Source organism: Uloborus diversus, unplaced genomic scaffold (assembly GCF_026930045.1).
Source record: "Uloborus diversus isolate 005 unplaced genomic scaffold, Udiv.v.3.1 scaffold_13, whole genome shotgun sequence".
NCBI lineage: Eukaryota > Metazoa > Arthropoda > Arachnida > Araneae > Uloboridae > Uloborus > Uloborus diversus.
In genome coordinates this window covers 223,416-250,769 of record NW_026557987.1, presented here as the reverse complement: position 1 = coordinate 250,769, position 27,354 = coordinate 223,416, and the positions used below count along the sequence as shown (strand labels likewise).

Sequence of the window (27,354 nt, the reverse complement as noted above, 5' to 3'; positions counted from 1 at the left end):
AATGTCTTCCGAAAATTACGGTAAAGTTGCCAAATTTAAAGACTTAGCGAGAAACCGTCTGCATATGGAAGACCATCCATCTGTAGAGCGTGTGAAAGATGTCTACCATTTTTCACTGAAACTGGCTGCAAATGGTTAATTTCCTGAAAATTTCGACAGATTTTTAAGGCCTCATATTTCGATAACGGGACATAATTTATGCGTCCAAAAACATATTTCATTATTCTGTTTCGATCGCTATCTACTTAGATTTTCCCCATTATTGTACTATCGTGTGATTATTTGGTTAGAGTGGCAACGGCAAAGAGTTTTTAGCATTTTCTAAAAGGGAATTTCAGAGTTCTTAAACAGCGCAAAGCGAAAGGTGTTGTATATGCAAAATAAATATAGAAAGAATAGTGATCTTAAAATTTGAAAGAAAAAAAAAGCAATGTCACATCATCTTACTCACTGAAATAGAAGCGTATTTTACGGATGCTACAGTACGTATAGTTTCTTACATCAGAAAATGCAAAATGTCACCTCACAGATGTTAAAATTTCAGTTTTTAGCTAATTGTAACATTTAAAAATATATTTTTTTCTACCGCTTTGCTCTTAATTCAAAAATAATTATTTTGATTCAAATTTTCATTTCTCAAATCATAGTTGTGGAAGCGTTTCTTATGGTAGTTAAAATAGTAAAAGTATATCGTACTTTTCACTTTACAGAGGTAATTTTTTTATTTGAACAGAGATTATTGTGGTCTTTTGGTACAAATAATAACGTAGCCATGATAAGTATCGACCTCATATTACCTTCTGCAAGTGACTTACCTTATTTTGTTTCAAAAACCTCTCACCTTCGGGTGCCTTATGCATTTTGTCAATTTCTTTTCGTGCTGCTGGGCATTCTTTTACGCTACCTAAGTACTAAAAAGCAATTTTTTGATCATGTTTTACTCTAAAAACACATCGCAGTATTTTCTGTATACAATTTCTTGAGTTAGTGAGGGATTTTTCAGTATTTAAAATGAAAAATATCATATTTTATCCACTAAACTATTTTTAATGAAGGAGATGAACACAATCCATGTTATTACTGAAATTCATTGTTTTAAAAAAGACATTGCATTTTTAGGTAGGCGAACACCCTCAATATTTTTTTCTTCAATATTCATTGCTCCTTTCTAAAACTTCATACGATTATTAAATATGACATAAATAACACATTTAGACAACTTATTTGTTGAAAAAACAATTTCTATAGTTTTTTTTTGTAATAAAAAAGCCATAGTCTTAGCAGAAAACTACCATTTCCTTAACACTTCCTTAACAAAAAATGAAAGCACTAGAGCTTTCATTTTTTTATAACACTAGTCAACACCAAAAATGCATCCGGCTCAAAAAGAGCTATTTCTATAGTATTTTGCCTCCCTAAACACAAAAATCATCATAAAAATTTGAGATTAGCTCTAGTTTTCAAGATACAGAACCAACTATTATTGTAAATTCTCACTAATGCTCTTTTTCCCAGGCAGATAGAACCCCCCCCCCCCCCATGAGACTGACTGTCTTCTAAACTTCGATTCCAGTTTTGGATAGAAAATCTCACTACATGAAAACCGAAATGGACTTCAAGAAATTTAAATTCCAGGAACAGAAATGCCCAAAACCAGCCGTTAGTACATACATCCACCCATTTCTGCTTCCCCCCATGCTCATTCTGCTGGGAGTAATGAAGAATTTCGTGAAAGCTGTGAATCAAGACAAATTTCCAATACTTTAGAGGGAAATTTCCAAGATATACTGAAGTCAAGTTTAAGGAGAGATTTTTTAGCGGCCTTTAAAATACGCGCAATTACGAAAATCACTGCTTTTGAAAAAAAAAATCACCCAAGAAGCCTTTCAGGGTATATTAGAAGTACTTCGAAGCAACAAAGAAGACGAGAAGTAAAAACAGTTCGTCATATAATTTCTGCAGAAGTTCTGTGATCATTGGTGAATAATGTGTCTCTAAAACTCTATTTTGTTCACTTCTTCCAGGATATTTTGTTTAAAAACTAAAGCTATAAGCAGGGATCATGAGGAAAGGTTTCTCCAAGATATCTTTACAATGGAACGCAGATATCGGAGTCATTGGGCTGAGTTAATGCTCACTAAATGCTGCTGAACTATTACAAGAGATGGTCTTTCTTTGACGTTAAAAAAGCAATCGAAAATGAAGCGTTTACAGCAATAAGTCAAAAGCAACCACTGCTTTCCAAAAAGTAAGCATTTTTTGATAAAAACAGGCCTTATTTAACAACATTTATTGCCCAGGACTTTTTTTTCCGCATTAACATAACCTTTAAATCAATGTATGGTTGCCATGCATCTTTCTCCAGTAGGCTTTTATGTATCTTGAAAACAAGAGCTAATAAGAAAAATCTACTACCATATCGTTTTTCTCGACCCAAAATTAGTAGGAATTGACTATTTTAAACCAAGATGCAGACAAAAAGTTATTTTTTGTTGACTAGTGTAATTAAAAAAAAAAAAAGAAAAAAAAATGCGTCTATCTCTTTGTCAGATACCAACTAAAAACAGGTTTTATGCGTAAATGTTTGAAAAATTCCCCCGAAAAACGTGCTTTTTGCCTCCTAAGTTTAATTGATCATTATTTCGAAACCACATATTGCATGTACATAATTTTTTCGAGGTTTATATCACAGTAATATGTTTCATTTTTGCAAAGTTTCATATCTTTAGAGTTAATACTTTTTTCGCTACACTGTTAAAAAATTTCCGGAAAATTTACGGTAATTGTTACTGGCATCCATGTTGCCAGTAACTATTAACGTAAAAATCAAATGTTACAGGAAAATTTCACGGTTAACTTGTAGGCCACAGCAATCAATTGGAGCTGGGATCGCTTATTTCTCTGGTATAAATTACCGTAAAAATCAGCGATGCTGTAAGTCCATCATTTTACAGTAACAATTACCAGAAAATCTGAATTTTTAGCAGTGTAGAGCTGTTGGCGTAGGTAAAAACTTTGAAAACGTGTTTATGAGAAAATCTAGAAAGAAAACGTAAGTTTCAGTTATGTAAGAAATTATATGTTCCACGCGGTTACATTGCGTAACACTTGACAGGGATCCCAAGATTAATAACTTGGGATCTCCATAACTGCGCAATGGGGCTTTCCGCGATTGCTTACTGCGCTGCTGCATGAGAGCGCCTGGGACATATGGCTATGGACAGTCATGAAGGCATGACTGCAAAAAAACCTCCTGACCGAATAGCGGGATAAATTTATGGCATATCTCTTGACCGCTATTCGGAAAAAAAGGGCAAATTGGCTGCCAATCATGTATATTGTGAGTAGAAAAATAAATTAGTTTGTGTGTGTTGTGAACATGGTCTCTTCAATTCTCTCCCTCTCCAAAATTTGATTTATGGAAAATGTGACAAAGAAGAAGGGGCGAAAATCCTCTTCAAGTTATAAGCAGTGCATTTGAGTTTAGTAAATTTATTCTAGTTTTCTAAATAATTCATCGATTAAAAAAAAAAGAAAAAAGAAAATACGGATTCAGAAAGAAGAACATTGGGGCTGTTTAAATTTTTCAAAGTCTCAAAATCGATTTTTTTTTTTTCGAAAATCATTTTTCAAAAAATAATTCAATTATTTTTAACTAATGATTTTCTTAATCCAAAACTGAAAAATATCTTTCAAACATAAATTAGTTGGCTCTTTGTGAAACAATATAATGAGATCCAATATAAATGTAATTAATCTAACTCCAAATTGTTATGCAAATTAGCTTTGATTTTCGTTTAACTTTTTAAAGCAATATAATGTAATTCTGTGGTTGTTTGCCAAAAGTTGATATGTCAAATTTGATATGGGAAAACATGATAATGTAGAAATATCAATTTTATTGAAGAATTATATGAAAATTTTATTATATCATGTTTGATAGTTCATGGTTTTTCCACTTAACTTTATCGTTAGACACATCAAATTCTAGCATAAAAAAATACCACTCTAGATACAAAGTAGAAAATTATCAAATTTGACCCATCAACGTTTGGAAAATATAACCACAGAATTATATTATATGAAAGCTTAAAAACTATTTCAATAATGTATTTTTCATAAAATATTATCATACTATCAAGCAGAATTACATTAATAATATTGTAATTAATATTTTGAATAATTAAATAATAGAAAAAATATGTAATACCCTAAAAAAACTTAATTGAGCAAAACAATGCACAAAATGACACAATAACGATGAATAAAACAGTTAGTCTGCCACGTCAAAGAGCTTTGATGGGCTGTTCTAAATTTTTGACTATTTTTTCCCTCTTTTTGTTCCCTTAAAAAAAATAATAAAGGCTTTTTTTTTAATCATTGCAGTATTGAGTCATAAGTACTAACTCCAAATTTAAATCACAATTTTTTATTATACTTTATGGCCAGTTGAAGCACAATTTTGGATTTGTAATACTTTTCAGTCTGCTATTTTCTAGCTAAAATCGTTTTGGTAATTTTGTGTTTTAAATATTTTCTATCTCGGAGAAAACATGATTAGCTAACACAGCTCTCTTTTTCTCCCTAAACTCTGGAAATCAAAAATTGATATCCTTCGGAAAGTTTCCTTCAAAATATCTAGAGTAGGAATATACTTTTGTGAAAGTATCTCTTATATCCACGCAGATATAAGCATTTCTTTCAAAAATTCAAATTTTTTTTGAAGGTTTTCGGCTCATATCACGCAGAGTTTTCCGTCAACCGTTACTAAACTTTCAGAATATTTGACAGCATACAAGAAAAATATAATAATAAAATTTAAAATTAAAATATTGAAAATTTGATGAAATATAAATTTTCAATATTTCACTATTCAATATTCACCGCGTATGCACGAAAGATAGCAATTTATAACTTTTATAATTTAAAACCCAAGTAGATATCCAAACTCATAACTCCAGTTCAATTTCTTAAAACTTTAGAAAGAGGTCCGACATCTAATGAGCCGAATTATACTAATTTTTGATAAGTGACGAATCGTTTAAAGCAGTTGAATTTTCGCTGCGCATGCGCGAAAGATATCAATTTATAATCTTCTACTTCAAATCGCAAGTAGATCCTGCAACTCATTGTAAAATCCCAGTTCGATATCGTTGAAATTTAAAAAGTTATCAGCGATCTAACGAGACAAATTTCAATAACTATTGGATAGGCAACGAATCGTAAGGGGTCGTTTCCAAACTGTTATCGTGCAGAGTGATTCATGATAAAGACGGATTATTTGTGAACGATCCCTCACGATGCATCGCCTATCCAAGTATTATTGAAATTCGGCTCATTAGATCGCTGTTTACTTTTAAATTTTAAAGATATTGAACTTGAATTTCATTATGAGTTGCAGGATCGACCTGGGCTTTGGATTATGAAGGTTATAAATTTCTATCTTTCGCGCATGAGCAGTGAAAATTAAATTGCTTTAAACGTTCATATTTCATCAAATTTTCATTCTTTTAATTTCAAATTTTATTATTATGTTTTTCTTGTATGTCACCAATTATTCTGAAAGTTTAGCAACGGTTGACGGAAAACTCTGCTTGTTATGTGCCGAAAACCTTCAAATAAAATTTGCATTTTTTAAAGAAATGCTTATATTTTAGTGGGTATAACAGATACTTTCACGAAAATGTAAAAATTAAATTCTACATAGTTTGTAGGCCAAATGTTCGGTATTTGGCCAAATGACTAGGTAGCATAGTAAGTAAAATCATGAGAAGAAGTTTTCATGTAATCAAATGAAAAGATTTTTTTTTTGTCGGCACTGTACTCCAAAACTCAATACTGACCTCCTTTTTTTTTCTTTTTCTTCTTTTTTGTAGTTATTACATTAAAAGTCTGGATTTTTTTTTTTTTTTTTGAGGATAAACTTTTTTTTTTCATCCGCGAAAAAAAATAATTAAACAAACAATCAACTTATTATTTTCCTTTTTATTATCATGGTACAAAATATTCATTTCAAATGTTCAGTTACTTCAATAGAGAAATTTTACCGATGTCAAGTTAAATATATTTTTGAACGTCGGGAGGAAAAATTCCAAGATTATGACCAAACTAGCCATATTTAGACTCAAAATATACTGTATACCGTTGCATACAGAACTGCATATTTTAGTGCTAAAGACAGTGGTAATTTATAAATTGGAATTACATAAATTGAATCGCTGATTTTGAAAAGGGCGTAAGTCACCATTTTTGACAAATCGAGATAATAATGGGAAACGGTACTGTGAACGTAAACCTACTAAATGAGATTAAAAACGGCATAAGTTTGTATGAAAAGTGATTGAGAAAAATGAAGGGGAAATTTGCGATGATTTTGAAAAGGGCGTTAGTCATTGTACTTACGCCCTTTTCAAACTCATTGGCAAATTCTAATAGATGTCGCTGGTTGTGCAAGGTGATATTTTTTGTTTCTCTTGTATTACAGTGTTTTATGAACTGTAGTGGGTAATATTCCGTCACTATTTCGCGATATTGCATCATTATTTTACGAATATTACGTCGTCATTATCTACGATGTTTTGTTTAGGTATTTTTTTTAAACATTAATGATGGTCAAAGTAAATGAAAAAAAAAAAAAACATAAAAAAGGAGTCAGAAACATGATTTGATTAATTTTTTCCAGAGAAACGTGACGGTGTCCTTGCTAATCTGTACTCTATGTAATCAAAGACAATACAAGACGCCTATTTTCAATCCCTCGTTGAACACCATGAAGTCGAAAAACATAGTCCCAGAAAAGAGAACCACGAGTGAGGCAGTCCACTTTCAGCTATCATGTTATGCAGGGCTCCCAAAAAGTATCTGTTTGTTGAAAGGTTTTTCTCAGTCTTCACAGCGTCTCCGAAAAGAAGCTAAGGCGTTTACAGGGATTTTTAAGAGGAGGAGACACTCCAAAAGAACTGCGCGCTCAAGCTCCTCGACCAAATTTTTAAGATTTTCGCCATTGAAATCCACCGAATGGTGGAGTATATTAAATCATTTCCCACAAAAACGTACCACTATTCCAGCAGAGAAAACATCTAAGTCCCTGACGAATATCATGCATTGATTCTGGCTACCAGAAAGGATCCCTTCACTGTCAAAGTGCTACGCCCCAAAGAAGTCAAAGATTTCAGTCAATGGTGGCCAGAGTTTTATAAGAAATCCTGCTTCTCTTTGAAAAAGACCCGGCCGGGCCAGAGGAGAGATTATCACGATTTATTCTTCGGGGGGGGGGTGGGGGGGGGGGGGGGGGGGGGGGGGGGGTCAGTTCCAACAAGATGTACGTGTTTGATTCTTCAACACCTAGGATCCTTATTGCTTTTGACCGGATTGACGGTCTTAGCTACAACAGTTACAAACTCCTAAAAGTCAAGAACATCCCCAATCTACCAACTACGCCAGCATACACTCACTGATCAGGTGCCCATCAATGAAAAGAAGTTGACTAACATTAGAAAGTTCCTCTTTCACATTCCCGAATAACACCATGGATTCTACAAAATGATCCTCTCTTGGAAAAATACGGCTTCTAACAACGCCAACCATTTTGTAACATTTATACAATTAAAAAATATATTTTAAATAAGTGCAAATAAAATATTTTTTTTACTGCCAAAAACCGATTGATTTTGAAAAGGGCGTAAGTCATCTAATTTGTAAATTCGGTATTTGATCCAATTTAAATCGGAAATTAACCAAAACTTCACTGAACATATGTAAAAGCAATGCCTTTGGAACGACTGCTATAGATTTATAATAACTGATTTGTAACTTGAGATAAACGGTTTTATCAAGTTTTCTCAAAATGAGTTACTGGTGACTTACGCCCTTTTCAAAATCAGCGATTCAATTGTAGAATGCATTTGTTTTTTGATAATCTATGCCTATCGGAGATATTTTTCACTGGTTTTCTTGTGTTATTCGACAATTTCAAATCATACTTTACCGGATCTTTTCCGTGGGCTATGAACTGCACCGGGATGGGCTGCCAGCGAAAATTGGGTAAAAATTCCCATTCTTCTGTCGGCTCATACATGGCGGAAGCGAGACACAACGCACTCAACAAACACCGGTTGCGTTTCGAACTCAACACTTCCACCTGCAAGAAATGATTTATAACTGCTATAAAATATCATTTTTACGTTCTCGGACATGACTGAGCGAGTACAATGAAAATGAAATTGAAGTTATACTATCACGAGGGGCCAGGGGTGCCCATTCCCCTCAATTTCAACGGCGCAAATTCCCTCCCCCCATCCCCCAAAATTTTTTCTCAAACATCTCCCCCCCCCTTTTTTTTTATTTTTTAGCTTTCTTTTTTTATTTTATTTATTTTTTAAAAAATATTTTTTATTTTATTTATTTAAATTTTTATTTATTTATTTTTAATTACTATTATTATTATATTGTTAGAAAAATTCTGTTTTACGCGAATGACATACACACACACACACACACGAACTAAATAAATAAATGAAATAAAATATGAGCAAAATAAAGTAAACTAAACAATTTTCATTAAAATTAAATTATGAAATAAATTTAATAAATAAATTAAAAAATTGAAAAATCCTCAAAAATTTTGACAGAGCAACTTGCGCTTTAATCCCACACTTTGGGCACCCCTGACGATCACTTTGCAATGTATCGAAAGGTTTTTGACGCCAATTAATTTTCGCCAACTCGGTAACTTATAGCCAAGGTGGTGAAAAGTTTGGAGCCAAAAAATGAGATGCCGAATCCCGTGTCAGTTTGCCGATGTCGCCATCAATTAACTAGATTTAAGCAGTAAGTCACCGCCCTTAAGCTAGGGCTAAGGCAGAACTACATACAATATACCGACAGCCCTGTCATCACATCCAAAGATTGCAGTTTCGTCGTTCTTGGGGACTCATGACTCATCAGTCTGGAATAGTGAATAACCGAGCTTCAATGATACGACATTTGCCTCTAGCTCGGTTAATCCCTATTCCAGACTGATGAGTCCATAACAAGGATGAAGCAGAAGTCTGTGGGGCCATTCCATTGAAAACGGTCATTTTTTCCCGCACTTGACGCTTCATATATTTCATAAAAAATAATCATTGAAAAGTATGATGAACAAAATTTTGTTGCTTAAGAAATCACAAACGCATGTGTGAGTTCTTAAGCAAAAACTTTCTTCAAAAATTATTTCTTTTTTATGTAATATAGGAACCGTCACGTGCGAGACAAAATGACCATTGTCAATGGAATGGGCATATACATCTTTATTTTTCCAAAGATTTAATTAATTATTTCTAAACTAATGAGATATGTTTCCTTTACATTGGAACCGTAGCTTTCAAAATCTACAATTTGTTTTGTCATTGCTGTATTAAGGGGGTCCGGGACACATTTTGAAATTTTTTTTATTATGTACTTTAGAGTTTTGAAATTTTTTGAATTGATTCATCATTTATTTAATAAGCAAAATCATAACATAAATATGAAAAAAAATTATTTTTTTATTTAAATTTAATTAGTTTTTGACAAAAAAATGGGGTTGCTTTAAATTGCTATAACTCAAAATATTGTTGGTCAATTTTCAATTTTTTTTCAAAAAAGTATGCACAAATATCTAAACTTTAAATTTTATTCGGCGATTTTAAAAATATTGATTCAATAAAAAATAAAAAATATTTGAAGAAAAATTTCGAAAAATTCGAAGATACTTTTTTTTAAAAAAATCATAATTTTTGCAGTAAACGTTTTTTTTAAATTCGCCGAATAAAAATTAAAGTAAATTGCTTGAAAAAGATATGCTCCAAGTTTCATTACTTTATCTCTATCGGTTCCTGACTTATAAGAGTTTGAATGCAAGAAATCGGGAAAAATTGCATCATGGAGAAAAACGCGTTTAAAGTTTTAAAGTTATGTACACATTCGTTAGATGCATGCAACAAAAATAACTATAACTTTCGTTCTATTTAAGGTAGAAACAAGATTTAAACGTCCTCTTAAGCAGAAAAAGACGGAGCAATTTTTCAAATTATAAAAAACAAATTGCAAAATTTGAGGATTTTTGTGTCCCGGACCCCCTTAATAGAGCAAAAATATTAGCTTATTCATAAGCAAGTTACCAGAGGTTGACTTTCGATGTCCCGCACGTGACGCGTGCAAATAAATTTTATTTTAAATAACAGAATTGTTTAACGAAAATATAATTGTGTCAGGAGTATCTTTGTATCAAACGTAAAGATTAAAAAAATGCTTACCCCTGTTTCATAAAAATATTGAGAGATATGACGAAATGTTAATGAAATTTAAGCGTATTTTTGTCCCGCACGTGACGGTGAAATGGCCCTAAGGATGTCGGTACATTGCATGTAATTAACGAGAATTCCCTGAGGACAACGTTACATTTTTCAGCTCAAAATCTGGTGATGCATCACAACTTCAAGATATATCGCCAAGTTAGTAACAAGTAGGTGGCACAAAAACATGGCAACATATTGCCGATCGGTTTTCAATTTTTTGACATTATTTCAGCTTTGCATTTTGACACGAGAAAAGAACAGGAGTGAACATTTGAAGATGAATATGGCAAGTGATACGAGAAATACCCATTTGTTTTATGAAAGGTATTGTTAATGGTGACTGTTACCCAGCTTGAGGCTGGAGAAAGGGGGGGGGGAGGGGGCTCATGTGATTTGAACTTACACGTTTCATTCCAAATCTTTCTTTTGTCACTTACGCCCCTTGCATCCCACCACATTTATAAATGGAAGAAACGCTTTTCGGAAAACTCTTCTTTTTAACAACATTTTTTATTCTTTTTACTTCCTTTTACAAAAAAGGAAGTATTGTATTCGCGAAAAAATTTTCACTCAAAAATCGGCCTTCATTTCCATTTTTCTCATCCCCGAATGAATGTTGAGTTTTTTTTCCGACCCGACTACACGTGGATATATGCCTAGGAACGTACAGACACCAGAAATATCCATTTTGACGATCCCCGAGTTAATTACAACGAATTTTCTCGTGACGTCCGTATGTACGTATGTATGTGCGTATGTGCGTATGTGTGTATGTATCTCACATAACTCAAAAACGGGATGTCCTAGAAAGTTGAAATTTGGTACGTGGACTCCTAGTGCACCTTCAATTTTGGTTGCATTCGGATGTTCCTAAGGGGGTCTTTTGCCCCTTTTTTGGGGGAGAATCATTGTTAATTTCGATGTAAACTCAAGTTGTGTTAAAATTTGTCGGACAATTGGTGATATATCACCAGTCTCTTGGTCGCCAAGGTTTGTCGCCAACTTGGCGACAAATTTGGAGATTATTTTAAAAAAAATTTTAAATTTTGTTTCAGTTTGGCCACAGTTGGTGATATTTAGAGAGTAAACTATTGAATCACATTAAAATTGCCAATAATGGGGAAATGACATTAAATTGGAGCAAAAGGAAGTCATGTGATGCACACATCAGCTCGTTTCTTTTTAGCACTAGAAAATCGCCCGTCGAGGTATGACGACTGAAAATTGCTGCTACAATTGAACGCACCAATTGCCTGTTTGGTGATATTTTGATAGTTGAAATTTTAACCCTAACTACAATGGATTAACCCTAACCTCCACTAGGTAGGGTAAAATAGTTAAGTTACCGGATCCAGTTCAGCCCTGTAAAAATAAAGACTTCCCTGCATGTCAAACATTGCCAAAAAATATTATTAAATTATCACGTAGTGGCGCGAGTTTCATTGTTAATGACGTCAGCGTTACTTGATCATTCACTATTATATATATGAGGATTGTGTCATTGGTAAGGTTAAATCTTCAAATGAATTTTAAGAAATTATTTTTAAAAAAATATAAAAAACAAACTTTTATTAATGTCTCAAAAATTTCAACTTATTTAATCCACAGATGCTTCAGGAGTTCTTTGTTGCCCTACCACAGGTGAGTGCAATAATTGCGATTTTCATGAGTCATGCTTAACTGATTTTAGCTACCAGTATGAAGGTAATCTCAGCTTCAATGAGAGAATTTTTGCATCCAACTCGTTTATAGCTATTACAGACCAATGAGCTCAAAACAAGGGAGAAATCATAGTCTTTGACTGTCATAGATAGGCCGTAGGTAAATGTTTTTGCTTTTTATACACTTTCAGCGGAGTCATTTTTTTTACTTTTTCTAACTTTTCCTCCTTCCCCACTCTAGTCTATCTAAAAGGAATGTATGAATCGCTTGAGCAAGTCGGGAAATTTCTGATAGTGCTTAGTAAATTCAAATACGTGTTGGTTTGGCCCGAAGCGCAAATCCAAAAGATCCGATTTAATATAAATGTTTTTTGAGCAATCACGATTGCTTATTGTTCTCATTTGACTGTTTTTGGCGTCTTTTGATTTTTCCCACCGCCACCCTCTGTAGCATCACCGTCGACGGGCTCCTCACGATGCTGCTCCTATAGCGAAAGCCGTCTCTAGGTTGCATCCATGTCCTACACACACGCGCACACATACACAACTACACACACACAAACACACACAAACACATACACAAATACATACACAAACACATACACACATACAAACACATACACAAACGCATACATACAGACACCCACACATACACACACAAAAACATACAAACACACATACACACAACTACCCACACATTCATACCTGCACACAGACACAAACACATATGCCTACACACACATACACATACCCCCCCCCCACACACACATTCATACAGACAACTACCCACACACTCATGCCAGCACACAGACACACACATGCCTACACACATACACATACCCCCTACACACAAACACGTCCCCCCCCCCACACGCACACAAACACACACGCCTACATACACACACTCGTGATTGCGAAAAACATAATTTGAATTCAAGATGTCAAAATTCAATTTTTTTTTTTAATCTAAAGACTTTATCCAAGAAAGCTAGGTTGTCACTAAAAAGCTCAAAATAAAATCAGTACATGATTTCTTGGTTAAAACACTCAATAATTGTAGTTAATCCTAAAATCTTCTTATTAAGGTTAATTCTAAAGCTGCCAAAAAAAACTAAAACTAAAAATTGAGCCAAGAAATGTAGCTATAGTAAAAGCTATTCGTGCAAAGCTGTATACCGCCGCATTTTGGATAAAAATTGCTCCAGGCGTACATGTACCCTAACTCTCCCCGCAATATAGTGCAATATTTTCGCTGAAATTTTTAAGATGAAATTTGAGATTTAGAGGGACATTATTGGGGAAATTTTTCAGAATTAAAGTATTTCAATTTTTATAAACTTTGAGATTAAGTTGAGGTGGTACCCATCAGATGGGTGTCAGGGGGAGGACCGCCCCCCGTCAAGAAAAGTTTTTTGACTAAGCAAAAAAAAAACTCAACTTACAGTTTTCAAAAATTGAAAGCGCAGGATTGGATCAACATCTGTTAGTTAAACATTAAAGAGGAGCAAATTAATCCTATTAAATTTTTTTTCGCAACTATTGGATAATATGATTTTCAAATTGAATTTCTAACATTGTATTACATCTTAGGTTTACAATAAAATACAAAGCGAAAATTTCATAAAAAGGAATTAATATTTCAATTTATGTTTAGGGGTTTTCCCCCCTTCCCATGAGGAATCGGGATTTCGGAAAAAAAATAATGAATAATAAAAAAGCCGGAGTCGGAGTTGGAGTCGGACGTTTAAAAAATCCAGGAGTCGGAGTCGGCTATTTTTCTTCCGACTCCGCAGCCCTGCTAAATAAGTACTGCACACAAGTAACGTATTAGTATATTCCTATTAATATTTAAAATGTTAATTGCAAAAACTTGATCATTTTGCAACAGTAAAAATCATTTTTGATATAGCGCAAAATACTGTAATGTGTGTATCAAATTTTGAAAATGATTTGTATTATTATTTACTTTGATCTTTAGAGCTATTTGTTTTGACTGGAATCAACTATGTGTTTAACAAATTAGTTAAAATATTATTCGATAGGTGCCGCTGAAAACTGAAAATGTTTTACCATTTCACTTTGCCTTATATTCAGTCTCCTACATCAAATTCTTAGTCTTTATTTTTGCTGTTGCAATTTCCGCCATTTGTTATGGTCGTAACTTGTTATAAAGTGACAATATCTAGAATATATAGGGTGTCCCAAAACCAGGGCTGCGGAGTCGGAAGAAAAATGGCCGACTCCGACTCTGACTCCAGGATTTTGAAACGTCCGACTCCAACTCCGGTTTTTTCATTTATTTTTTATTTTTTCAAATCTCCTCCCTCCCTCATGGGAAGGGGGTAAACCCCTAAACAGAGATTGAAATATTAATTCCTTTTTAAGTAGATCCTCGTTTTACGCCGGGGTTACGTTCTGCGGAAATGCCGCGTAAATCGAATCCGCGTAAATTGACACGTAATACTAATGTTTAAATAGGGGATTGGTTCCGTAGATAACAAAATACTTCATTCTAGTGATGACTAATTGTATAATAAGTTTAATGTGTACTTATATCGACTTTTATGCACAGCATGCATAAAGAAAACATAAATTAATTTCGTGTTTTGTTTATAAATAGGAACTGGGCGGTCATTCCAAGCTCGTCAGCTTGCGAGATCGAGATTTTCGCTCACGTGATCGTTTGTGATGTAGAAATGTCGCAAAGTAGTTTTCTAATCTACTTGAACCTACCGCAAGCTAGATTAAAATGCTACTTTGCGACATTTCTACGTCACAAACGATCATGTGAGCGAAAATCTCGATCTCGCAAGCTGACGAGCTTGGAATGACCGCCCTGGCTATTATAGTCTTTTACTGGCAGTCATTAGAGATTTTTCTCTGTACTTCTTTGTAGAGCATTAACGCATCCATGATCACTTGCGTCATTTCCATGATAGAATTTTCCTTCCCTAACAAATCAAAAAGATCTTTTCTATTGTCTAGGAATGGCTCAACATTTTCAATGTGAACGTTTTTGGTTGTGCATCACCGACGTCGGTATCCTCGTTGATTTTAGCCTCCTTCGTCACTCCTAAAAGCTCCTTTTCCAGAGAGTTCTGAACTGTGTGAGTTTAATAACTTTACTTCTGGAAAGAGCTCTGGAACCAATCGCATAAAATGTCTCCAGTGGCCCAAGCTCGATTATTAGCGCGCCAAAATGCAGTTGATTACGCGTAACCTGCAATCTTTTTGAGTTTGGATTTTGAAAGAGGGGAAAATTTTATCTGTTTGCATTGCCGCATCCGCGTAAAACTGAAACTCATCCGCGTAAAATAAAATAATGGTTTCAAATCTCAAACCGCGTATAATCGAAACCGTATAAAATGATCCCGCGTAAAACGAGGGTATACTGTACTAGAGCTCCTATAACTGGAGAGGCCGACGCATCCGCCATTTTGGAGCAAGCGTACAACAGGGAAAGCTACCTTTATTGGCAATTCTTCGCCAAACAGGGAACGAGAGAGTCGGAGAGCGAAGGTGAGCATTGGCGAAATTTTGGAAACAGTTGACGTCGTTTCCAAGCTGCCAGTCACTTCGCGTGTCATTATTTATCCATTTCTTTTTTTCTTTCTGCAACTGCTGGAAATCTGAGGTGCTGAAATCCTTTTTTGGGGCTGTTTACACAATTAACAGCCGAACAACCACCCATTTGACTCAATTTAACATATGCTAAAGAAATGTAAACATCGGCTGCAATGCTGTCGCTACGAAGCACTGGATCAAGTTTGCTCCAAAATGGCGGATGCGTCGGCTCCTCCACTATAGGGGCCTTATACTGTGCTGCTGTTGATATGTTTAATAAAGTGTTTTTCCTTGCACCGGCAGTGACGTCACACTTTGTTTTTCGTATTTTTTTCGGTAAACTATGGATCATACTGGAACGCTTCTTTGGGCAGTTTTTATGTACCCTCAACGAGGAATCTAGCTGTGCAGAGTTTATACGGTCGTTTTGGGACACCCTATATAAATTAACAATATCGACATTTGCTTCAATCAATGCCCGAATATACGTGCAGTGTTATCGGTCCGTATGTGTACAGTGTTTAAGATTGGTTTAAAATTGTTGACAGAGTTGCGAAGACAATCAGAGGAAAGAAAATTCTTACTTCGACCGGGCTTGCTGTAATAAAATTGCGGTAGAGCCATCTCAAATGCCTCCCCAAACAATACATTTGGTACTTGCCGTGCTGAAAAGAGGGAAATAATTAATTACTAAAGAATGATTTCAAATTCAAATCACTGTTTTTTAAGCAAATTTAATGCCACAATATTAAGCATATATTTCCACCTTTCGAATCGAAATGTTAAAATACATAGTATCTCAAGAAGGATTAGATGTTTTTTGAACAGCCATAACATTATATTTTAAACTGTGATTGAAATGGGTTTCATAGAGGCAAATTCAAACATAATGTAAAAACAAAATTTTTTTAAAAAATGGATTAAAACCATTTTTTTTTCCTGAAAGTTTTCAGATGTTGAGGTAAAGCTGTCTCTCCTTTTCTTGGTCCAAGGTCTCCAATTTCGATTCCGAGTCACAACTGACTACAACTGTATTTATGTCGAGGACTGCATACAAAGTGCCTTGCCTCCATTATTTTTTATACCGATAGATGGCAGCACCATCACCGGATCGAATAGTTAATGAGAATTTAGAACTAGAGCAGGAGCTAATAGCTACCTGGTGCTAGCACCCCCAGAGGTATCGCTTCACTTGGAGAACATTGAGACCACGAGCCTATTTAACGTCTCCCAGTCCCCTTCAATGACGACGGTGGGTCTTCGACCATCGAGGTTCGAACTCAAGACCCTCCGGCCCCGAATCCGACACTCTACCGATCGGGCTACCACGGCCAAAATGTATTATAAAACTTTTTTTTTTTTTTGTAATTTCTGAAAGTTTTCATATGTTGAGGTAAAGCTGTCTCTCCTTTTCTTGGTCCAAGGTCTTCAATTCGTTAACTGATATTGATGCAGTGGGGGTGGTTTGGTCGTACCAAGGGGATGGATAGCTTTAAGAGGGCCATTGATCTTCATTGGGGACTAATAAACAGACTAGGACCAACCTATCTGGGCCTAGAACCTGTTGCTGGTCGTCACATTTTTATTTGTGTTTGTATTATTATAATGCTTCAGATAGAATTTAAGATCATATAGGTAGGAAAAACAGATAAACAATAAATTTAAAGTATTTTTCAGTATAGTTTTTTTTTTTTCCTTACTTGTGTTAAGCGACCAACTCCTTCTCTCCATACGTCTATTGGATTTAAGTCCCCAGGGAATGTTTGGTCAGGTGCTCTCATTCCATGGCGGAAGAGCTTGAAAAGAATTTTAAAAAGTTACATTAATATTTTTCAACAAAAAATACAAAAGCAAGCAACGAAGCAGACATCAAGTTTTTTTTTTTAAAAGCCCAACGGTAATCGATTTTGCAAAAGTGGAAATGATGAAATATTAATCCACAGCTTCGGCAATTTATCCACTTTATTTCAAAAGGGCGTACGTCATAGATGGGCGTACGTTGACTTACAATCTTTTAACAAAAACTCATTCAGATATTGAGAAGTCAATTCAGAATTGTAAAGCAAAAGTTTAGGTCATGTTCTCCAAAAATTTTCAGGACAGAGCCCTCGATCTCCATATATTGATCCAAGCTTTACTTAAAATTGAATTTCTAAGATTTCAACTTCGAAAATTTTTCGAAGCAAAACCCGCTTACTCGCTCCTTCTCCTGTAGCTTTAAAATATGTTTCTAGGAGGGAAAGTTCCCGAATCTTTTACGTCTTCCCCTAACATCCTCAAAGCTGAAGGCACAGGCCACAGGGGGGGGGGGGATTTTGGTGCAAGTTGCGCCATCAAAATTTTTTATTTTGTTCTGTTTATCTTCTATTTCATTTATTTATTTAGTTTGTGTGTGTGTGATTGGCGTAATACACAACTTTTTAATAAAATAATAACAATAATAACAATTAAAAATAAATAAATAAATAAATGAAAATATTTAAAGCAACAAATAAAATAAAAAAGAGCGCCAAAAAATAAAAAAGGGAGGGTTGAGTTTTTTTTTGAGCAATGACGATTGCTTATTGTTCTCACTTGACAGTCCTTGATGTTCCGGTTCCTTTTTCAGCTTGGACCAGGGCTGCAGCACCACCGTCCACCGGCGGCGGCGCGGCTGCTCCTGACCACTGTCCCCCGGAATCCACTTTTGCTGGGCGGTGGCGTCCATGTCCCACACACGCATGCTCATACACACTCCCCTACGCGCGCACGCCTTCACACACATACACACGCCTACGCGCACACACGTAAGCCTACACACACAACTATACACACGTAACCACCCAGGAGGAGGGACATGCTTGGGGGGAGCCATTTTTAGAAACAATAACTCTAACCAGTAGAGTCTTGTCGCAACTCGTGATTGCGAAAAAAAATAATTTGAATTCAAAGTTTCGGAATTCAAATTACAGTTTTTTTTTTTTTTTGGAGGGAGGAAGGATTTGCGCCATTGAACTTGGGGGCGGGGGATGGGCACCCCTGACTGAAGGCAAGCAACATTTTCACCTAAATTTCACTTCTTCCTTTTTTTGTTTTGTTTTAGTGAGAGGAAATTCTAAGCCCAACTTTTCCCTGTTAATACCAAAAATGTCCTAAATTCACGATTTTTGACGTCAATTTAAAATGCTCCGCCTTTCAACCTCTCCTGTTTACTTTTTGTGAAGCAATAAATTGCATGTAGCAGCCTATCGGGGCGGCATAATAAGGGCGGCAGTTTCAAACCTTTTCCAAGCCACAAAACATTTATAGATCCGGCGCTGATGACAAGACACACTGCTTTAGTGTTGAAAAGGATTATTTAAAAGTGAAAGGGTGTACCAGTGCTAGGATATGAAAATCATAGTTAAAATACGCAAACGACTAAGTTAACTACTGGAAATATTTTTCAACTAGAAATTAAATTTATAGCCTTTTCACTGTCAAAACTGAAACTCGCAATATTTTTTGTTCTCCCCCTTTTTTTTAAATTTAAAATTTCTGCTGCTTTGATATTTTCATCCCAAAATGTTGACCATAAACTACGCCCCTAACTTTTGCAATTCTGGATTGTGTTTTGCGATCTTGATCACAAAGTCTAGTTGATGAGCAAATTACGGTGTTAAAATTACGGCTCGCATGATTTTATATGGTTCTCTAGGTTTTAAGAATTTTTTTATAGTTTTGTGCATCAAGTGCAATATTTATGACAACTTATTTTCAATAAATATAAAATGAAATAACAAATGTCGTAATAAATAAATAAATAAATATTGAGAAACATAATGCATCTATTGAACTGTCACTAAGTCTGGAATTCATTTTAGTGCACAAATTTCCTACTTAAAATAAAAGTAAAAAATATTCTCTCTGAATTCACGCAGGTCGTTCCTCCTTTAACTGCCTCGAAGTCCTTTGTCTTCAAATAATTTGGTCTCTTGCGTGCTGGTTTCAGATAAGCTTTTTTCTACTTTTGCGCGTGTGTCTGTTTTTAAGTTGTAGTTTTTTAAAAACTTATGAGGAACTTAGCTAAGTTTGATCTTTGTTAGTTTATTTTATTCGTTTCCATTTTCAATTCAAAATTCTTTGCAATCATGTAAATGTCTGAAAATATTTTCTAGGTGATGATGCCTTTCCTCTATGCAAAATTTTTGTTCCCTATATATTTGCCTAATATTATCTCTGCAAATACACAGCTAAATAGCGAGACAGGACAGCACACCAATACCGGTGACACAAAATTACGATTTGTTACACTTACCAGAAAAGCTTTTTTCTCAAAATTTAGTACCGTTTAGACAAATATATTTTTTAAAACTATCATAAAGTATCAGTGGCGGCGATTCGGGGGGGGGGGCGGCATTTCAGCACTTCATTTGGGGCGTCGAGTTTCTTGAATATGAATTCAGTATGGATTAAAACACATATTGGCTAACAGCAAGTAATCATGATATGGGGGAAGATTGTATAGTTAAAGAGCCCAAAGAGATATATTTGTTCATGTGAGATATTTTTTTCCAAAAATATTACGTATTTTTTAAAGAGTATCTATGAAAGCATACTATGCATTGAGCAGCTGAAATACGTTTCTAGCAGAAGAAAGTGAGGGACACTCATTAAATAGACACACATAAAATATAAGCGTAACAACGAATGTAAAATACCAAGGAATTTTCTTGTGAAAATCATGCAGCCACACCACTGCAAGGGCCTCTCATAACCATCGTTACACAGAGCACACAAGAACGAGATATTTAGCCTATTATATGAGGAAGTTACGTCTTTAGTTAAAATTAACCACGATTCTTCATCAGTTTTTTCTGTTCTGAAAAGGTCGGTAAAGGGTTGATGAATGTCTAATAATTTAAAAAACGGAAAACACTTGTTCATATCTGAAAATATGTCAAGTTTCATCAACCATAACGGAAAACCAGCAAAATTGCTTTTCTTGGACATTGATTTGCAGTTGACGTAAATTGAAATCGCTCATTTTTCATCATTCCTCTCAAAAAATTTGGGGGTGCGATCACCCCCTCTTGACTCCCTATTTGCCGCCCTGGGGGGGGGGGCTTTTTCCTTTTATGTTTTTTTTTTTTTTTCAATTTAGAAACCAAAACTAGAAATTATAAAAAAAAGCAGAAACGTCAAATGTTTCAGAACATAATTATTTGTTTTATATTGTATATCTGTTTATCAAACAATCACAAGCAGTAATTTTTACTTTCTTCTATATCTAATTATAGAAGAAAGTATTGGATTCGTGCAAATTTTCGAATTTCGAATTTTGACGGATTCGAACGTTTTGAGGTGTGCTGAGTCCATTTCGACTATTTTTGGAAAATGTCTGTCTCTGTGTGTGTGTGTGTGTGTGTGTGTGTGTCACGTCTGTGTGTGACCAGTTTTTTGTGGCCGCTCTACAGCAAAACCTACCGCATGAAATTGAACGAAATTTGGTACACATATGTGCCCTTATGTGAACTCGTGCCCATTGGTTTTTGGCACGAATTCCTCCAAGGGGGGTGGAGCAATGGGACGTTTTTTGAGTTACGCGTGCTTGCTTTTCCTCAGGAAGTAACTGGCGGAATCAAACAAAATTTGGTCCATATGTTGCCCCTAACAGGAGCAGGTGCTGATTCAATTTTGGTGTCAATAGCTCAAACGGGGGTTGAGTTATAGAACGTTTTTTGTCGTCAATTGTGACTGCTGTATCTCAAGAAATAACGAACGGAATCAAACAAAAAAATTTTGACAAGTAGCTCTTAGTGGGTATAAGAGCTGATTTTATTTTGGTGTCAACAGCTAACTAGTATGTTGTGGCCATCACGAAACTTTCTTCTATATTTTTCCTTTTTCTGATCCCTCCCCATGCTTGACGAGGAAGCAATATTCCTAACAGAAACAAAATTACACATGCAAAAACTTGACGACCATCCCAATGTCTGAATTATTGTAAAAACAAAACAAAGAGCGAAAATTGAAAGTTACTTTAAAAGCCTTACTTGAATTAATTACAAATATTTTATTTATTAACAAACATTAGTGGCAACAGTTAAAAATTTTAAATCATTGAGATAATATTTCCGATCATTTCCATACAATTAAAATCACGAGAAATACGCAGACGACAATCTATTACGATTTATCTTTCTTATTGTTGCATTAATAAAACTATTTTTATTCGCAAAAAAAAAAAAATCAACACCTCTTGGAGTGATTGGAGTCAAAATTGAACCAAAGCCTGTTTACGTATGGATTCACATATATTCCAAATTTCAACCAGAACGTAGCATTACTTCTTGAGATAGGGCACTCACAATGGAAAAAAAGAACGGGCGATTGCGCCACCCCCTTTTTAGCTGTTGACACCAAAATAAAATCAGCTCTTATACCCACTAAGGGCTACTTGTCAAAAAATTTTTGTTTGATTCCGTTCGTTATTTCTTGAGATACAGCAGTCACAATTGACGACAAAAAACGTTCTATAGCTCAACCCCCCTTTGAGCTATTGACACCAAAATTGAATCAACACCTGCTCCTGTTAATGGGAACATATGGACCAAATTTTGTTTGATTCCGCCAGTTACTTCCTGAGGAATAGCAAGCACGCGTAATTCAAAAAACGTCCCATTGCTCCACCCCCCCCTTGGAAGAATTCGCGCCAAAAACTAATGGGCACAAGTTCACATACGGGCACATATGTGTACCAAATTTCGTTCGATTTCATGCGGTAGTTTTTGCTGTAGAGCGGCCACAAAAAACTGGTCACACACAGACGTGACACACATACATACACACACACATACATACATACACACACACACACATACATACATACACACACACACACACACAGACAGACAGACATTTTCCAAAAATAGTCGAAATGAACTCAGCACACCTCAAAACGTTCGAATCCGTCAAAATTCGAAATTCGAAAATTTGCACGAATCCAATACTTTCTTCTATATATTAGATATAGAAGAAAGTAAAAAGGGGGTACGTTCTGGTTGAAATTTGGAATATATGTGAATCCATACGTAAACAGGCTTTGGTTCAATTTTGACTCCAATCGCTCCAAGAGGTGTTGATTTTTTTTTTTTTTTTTTTTGCGAATAAAAATAGTTTTATTAATGCAACAATAAGAAAGATAAATCGTAATAGATTGTCGTCTGCGTATTTCTCGTGATTTTAATTGTATGGAAATGATCGGAAATATTATCTCAATGATTTAAAATTTTTAACTGTTGCCATCTTATGTTTGTTAATAAATAAAATATTTGTAATTAATTCAAGTAAGGCTTTTAAAGTAACTTTCAATTTTCGCTCTTTGCTTTGCTTTTACAATAATTCAGACATTGGGATGGTCGTCAAGTTTTTGCATGTGTGATTTTGTTTTTGTTAGGAATATTGCTTCCTCGTCAAGCATGGGGAGGGATCAGAAAAAGGAAAAATATAGAAGAAAGTTTCGTGATGGCCACAACATACTAGTTATTTTATGTATTCATTGTTAGATATTAGTAAATCAATTGTTCAACTTAAACAAGTTATACTTGTTCAATGAAATGATTACCAAGTGTTTGTGACATCTCAAAATACTTTGGAGTAAATAATGTAAGTCTAATTCCTGTCTGAGTGTTTCTTCGTGGAAAGTTATTGTGTTTAAAATTCATCAAAATCTCAATAAAAACGTCAGTTAGGTTGTTAGACATCAGTTACCAGTTACCACTCATCTGCTCTCAAAACCAGCTCTAGCAAAATTTTGTACATTTTTCACCTCTTTTTGTTTACTTATTTATTTATTTTTATTTTATTTTATTTATTTATTTTTATTTTATTTTATTATGTTTTTTTTTTTTTTTTTTTTTTTTGCTGTTGCTAAAGTCTTATGGTTTGGGTGTATAACATCAGTTACCACTCATCTGCTGTCAAAACCAGCTCTAGCAAAATTTTGTAAATTTTTCACCTCTTTTTTTAAATTTTTTTGGTTTTTCTTTTTTTCTGTCTCTAAAAGTCTTATGGTTTTTAGTTGTCGTTTTTTTTTTGCCCCCACCCCCCCACCTTTTCAGTCCCAATCAACGCCTCTGTAAAGTATTAATGTACTTAATATTTGAAATAGATTATTCATAGCACAAATACATTCGTAATTACACTTCAAATCAAATTTTACAGAAGGGTTAGTGAGCGATCAAGGAATGAGAAAAAATAAAAACACGGTTCACAGTTCACAGAAATGCACGAAATTGCAATTTATGACATCATTCAATGATGAAAATATCATTTTGTAATCTTTCCGAAACTTTTATGAATGAATATTTTATTAATTCGTGTTTTTGAAGTCAAATATTTACATCAGTAGATTGATTTTCGTCATATCACATCAAAAAAGAAATGCACGCTTGAAATGACAGCAGATATCAAATAAGTTAAATAGAAAACTCTTTTAACCAAAAACTTATTATTTTCAGCTAATACCGAAAATACCGGTATTTTACCTCGGCAAATACCGGTATTACGAAACTGCAAAATAACTCAAAATACCGGTATTGCAATCACTAGGTCGGGAGTGTGCAAAATTCGATTTACTTTGTGGGTTAAAGAGGACTTAATTCCGAAAAATGAATATTTTAAACTCTGAAATTTCTTTAACAATTAAAATAATGTCATGCTAACTGTTGAAACTTACAACAAAATTTTTGGGGAAAAAACAAATAAAAGTATAGTACTGCTTCTGTTTACTTTTTATTGCATATTCTAATCTAGAACAAATAAATGAGATAATAGCATGAATAGTGATACAAATATAAAGTTATAAAATGCATTGCAAAATACTAAATATTCAAAACTGCTAAAAATAAAACGAGGCCAAGCTGATTTTTCAATTAATGCTTCACTTTTATTTAAACAAAGCAATCTTTACTAATAATAAAGCTGAATGTCCCTTTGTCTGTCCGGATCTCTGTGACGCTCATAGCGCCTAGACCGTTCGGCGGATTTTCATAAATTTGGCACAAAGTTTGTAGCATGGGGTCGTGCACCTCGAAGCGATTTTTCGAAAATTCGATGTGGTTCTTTTTCTAATCCAATTTTAAGAACAAAATTATCATAAGATGGACGAGTAAATTACGAAACTATCATAACGTGGAGCCGTAACATGGGCACAAGCCAATTGGCGAGAAAATTCACCATACATTATTTGTAAATATACAGGCGAACCAAAAGACCTTTTAATTTTTCTATTACGGGCAAAGCCGTGCGGGTACCACTAGTTTTAAATAACATAATAACTAGTGTTTCTAGAAAACTTTTATGTCTAGTCAAAACAAAGACTTGAATAATGAAGGTAAAAATTTTATCATTTGAACAGTTCCACATCACAAACAAACTGAACCCAAATTCTTCTTGAGTAAAAAGCATTTAGGGGAAGCTGCTATACCCACGGATGTTGGTCGGGAAAATCTGGGTATCGTCTAGGGAGGTCCTAATTGGGGTTCAACGTGTGTGTCACAGCCCTTTCCAGTACCCCGGGAAGTTTCAACGCCATGAAACGAACCTTTAAGATTCTATCACAATTTTTCGGTTTGAGTAGGATCTTAAAAAAAAAAAACATGAACAATTTCTTTTTTTTTCGCCTGTCGTGGATTGTATTATTCATTTTTGTTGTAGATATCATGTTTCCCTACATTTTGAAGGGTTTGTTTCTTATTTTTAATGTAGTGAAACTGTGGTCTTGTCGATGTGACTGCCTTGCAAAACCAAAATGGCGTACCTTTGTACCCAAGAACATATAACCATGCGTACCCACGGGCGGCAATTTTTAGTCTCCTTGGGTCACACTTGAGTCTTCTTACAAAGTGAAGTACCTCAAAATGGTGCCTTGTCATCAACGTCCGAAATTTGCTTTCAACAATGATGATGAATTTGAAGTAGGGCTTGAAGATATAGTGTTGAAGTAACCTCCACCTGTTGTAAGATCTACAGACCGTCAAACTCACCTGTTTTCATTCGAAGTCGACTTTTCTAGATTTTTGTTGGTTTAATCTAAACCGAGTTTTTTGTAATGGGTTAATTTTGTTAAAGTGTTCAATTTGCATATAAATTGAAGTTACTATATTAGGTACAGAGAGCCATACTATCATGAATCTAGTTAATATTTTGTTTAAAAACATATTAATTATTCATAACATCATGAACTCTCTTAAGAGTAATATATTTTTTTTTTTAAGTTCACTGATGTTAAAAAATTAAGGAAAACTAAAAAAAGGGGAAAAACCTTCGGTTAATTTTCAAAGTTTAATTTTTGTTGGATATTTTGTTTAATGTTATTTTCAACGGATGTTTGAAGTATTTCAATATAAAATGGCTTATGAAAATGTATTGAGTATAATTGAGTTCCTCAGACCTATTTATGCGTTGTTTTTTTTTTTTTTTTTTTTTATATGTCCATGGGTACAAAGGTACCTGTCCGCGGGGTGAACGGGGGTGTTGTACCCACGGACAAAAAAGACGGATTTTAAGAAAATGTTTTTGAAGTTGAAATCTTTGAGATTTTCACCTGACAAAAATTGGCAAATTAGCTGATAAGTTGTAGATTCTGCCAGAAAATTTTACCGATCGATTATCCGTTCCCAGAGATCAGCAAAAATTGAAAAGTAATTTTTGTCCGTGAGTACAGCAGCTTCCCCTACTTGTTTTTATTCGTAAGTTTATTTATTTCAACTCATTCTGTTACGACATTTTGAATTTCTAATAACTCCACCTTTTTTTCGAATTTGTCTTTCTGTCTCTTGCAAATACGTTGCTATTCCTAACCTCAAGAATGAGATGACTTTCAAACACATTCTCGAAGTTATAACTTTTGATGTGGAGCATCGTCAAGAAAAATATTTTTTTCTTCTCCAAATTGTGAACTGATTTCTGGTAAAATCATGGACTTTTCTTATATTTCCCGAAACGAGTTACGGATTATATTAATAAACCGGTAGGTCAGATAAATATTCAAAAATTTATCATTTAATTGTTTTAATAGTGATTTTGCAAAATCACTGGATTAACCGGATTTACCGTAATATTTACATTTCTGAAAAAATTCAACACTTACAATTTGCAGTTGCACCAGTTCCCTTCCTTCCTCCGAACCAGATTCCTCAGAACGTTCTGTTTTTTGTTGTAAAGTATCAGCTGCTACAGGTTTCTCCTCGGCAGCAAGCACCACAAAATCACTTGCAGAGAAAGCTATCACACAAATTATTACAGCCCATTTGTTAATCACCATTCTAAAACACCATCAAAACAACCTCAACACTTTTCATTCAAAGGTTTTTTAAATTCTTCACCACCAGTCATCTATGATTGTTCAAGTAAAAAATATCACGAACTGAATAAAAGAACTACAAATTAGACTAGCTCAAATCTTTACGCCGGGAAGGATTTCCTAACCCCAATATCAATTTCAGAGGAGTAACAGATAGTGGAATATTCAGCTTAAGGGTATATGTTTACTGAGCTGCTCTTCAGTTTCGGTTGGCATGGCCGACTGAAGTAAAGCAAACATGAGGCAACCAATATCGTAACACAACGTTCGCGATTAACTGCCTCCTGATCCATGTGTTCTTCTGGAACACATTCATAAAAGGATTGTGACAACTGTGACAAAAGAGTTGCGCTGATCTCGGACGAACGGGAATAAAACTCGCGTGTAAAGAAACGTGAGACGCTGGGAGCGTGACACCGGGGTGTGTGTTACAGTGAGAGTCTGAAATTGAAGGATGTGTTGATATATTCATTGGCTAGCATGA

The 27,354-nt window shown here is 34.6% G+C and overlaps 1 protein-coding gene across 3 annotated transcripts in view; it reads right to left on the bottom strand.

Moving 5' to 3' along the window:
- The window catches only part of LOC129232603 (lysosomal acid phosphatase-like), a 65,766-nt gene extending 38,694 nt beyond the window's left edge, over positions 1–27,072 (bottom strand). For 2 of the 3 annotated variants that reach the window (XM_054866737.1, XM_054866739.1), the window contains exons 1-4: positions 26,658–27,072; positions 17,245–17,340; positions 16,129–16,209; positions 7,988–8,140 (exon numbers count right to left, since the gene is read on the bottom strand). In XM_054866737.1, the coding sequence (XP_054722712.1) occupies positions 7,988–8,140; positions 16,129–16,209; positions 17,245–17,340; positions 26,658–26,831 (504 nt within the window). In that variant the 5' untranslated portion in view covers positions 26,832–27,072. Of the gene's footprint in view, positions 1–815; positions 912–7,987; positions 8,141–16,128; positions 16,210–17,244; positions 17,341–26,657 lie in introns of all 3 variants that reach the window. The other variant, XM_054866738.1, reaches the window with a different exon arrangement.
- Between the last annotated feature and the right edge of the window lie 282 nt (positions 27,073–27,354).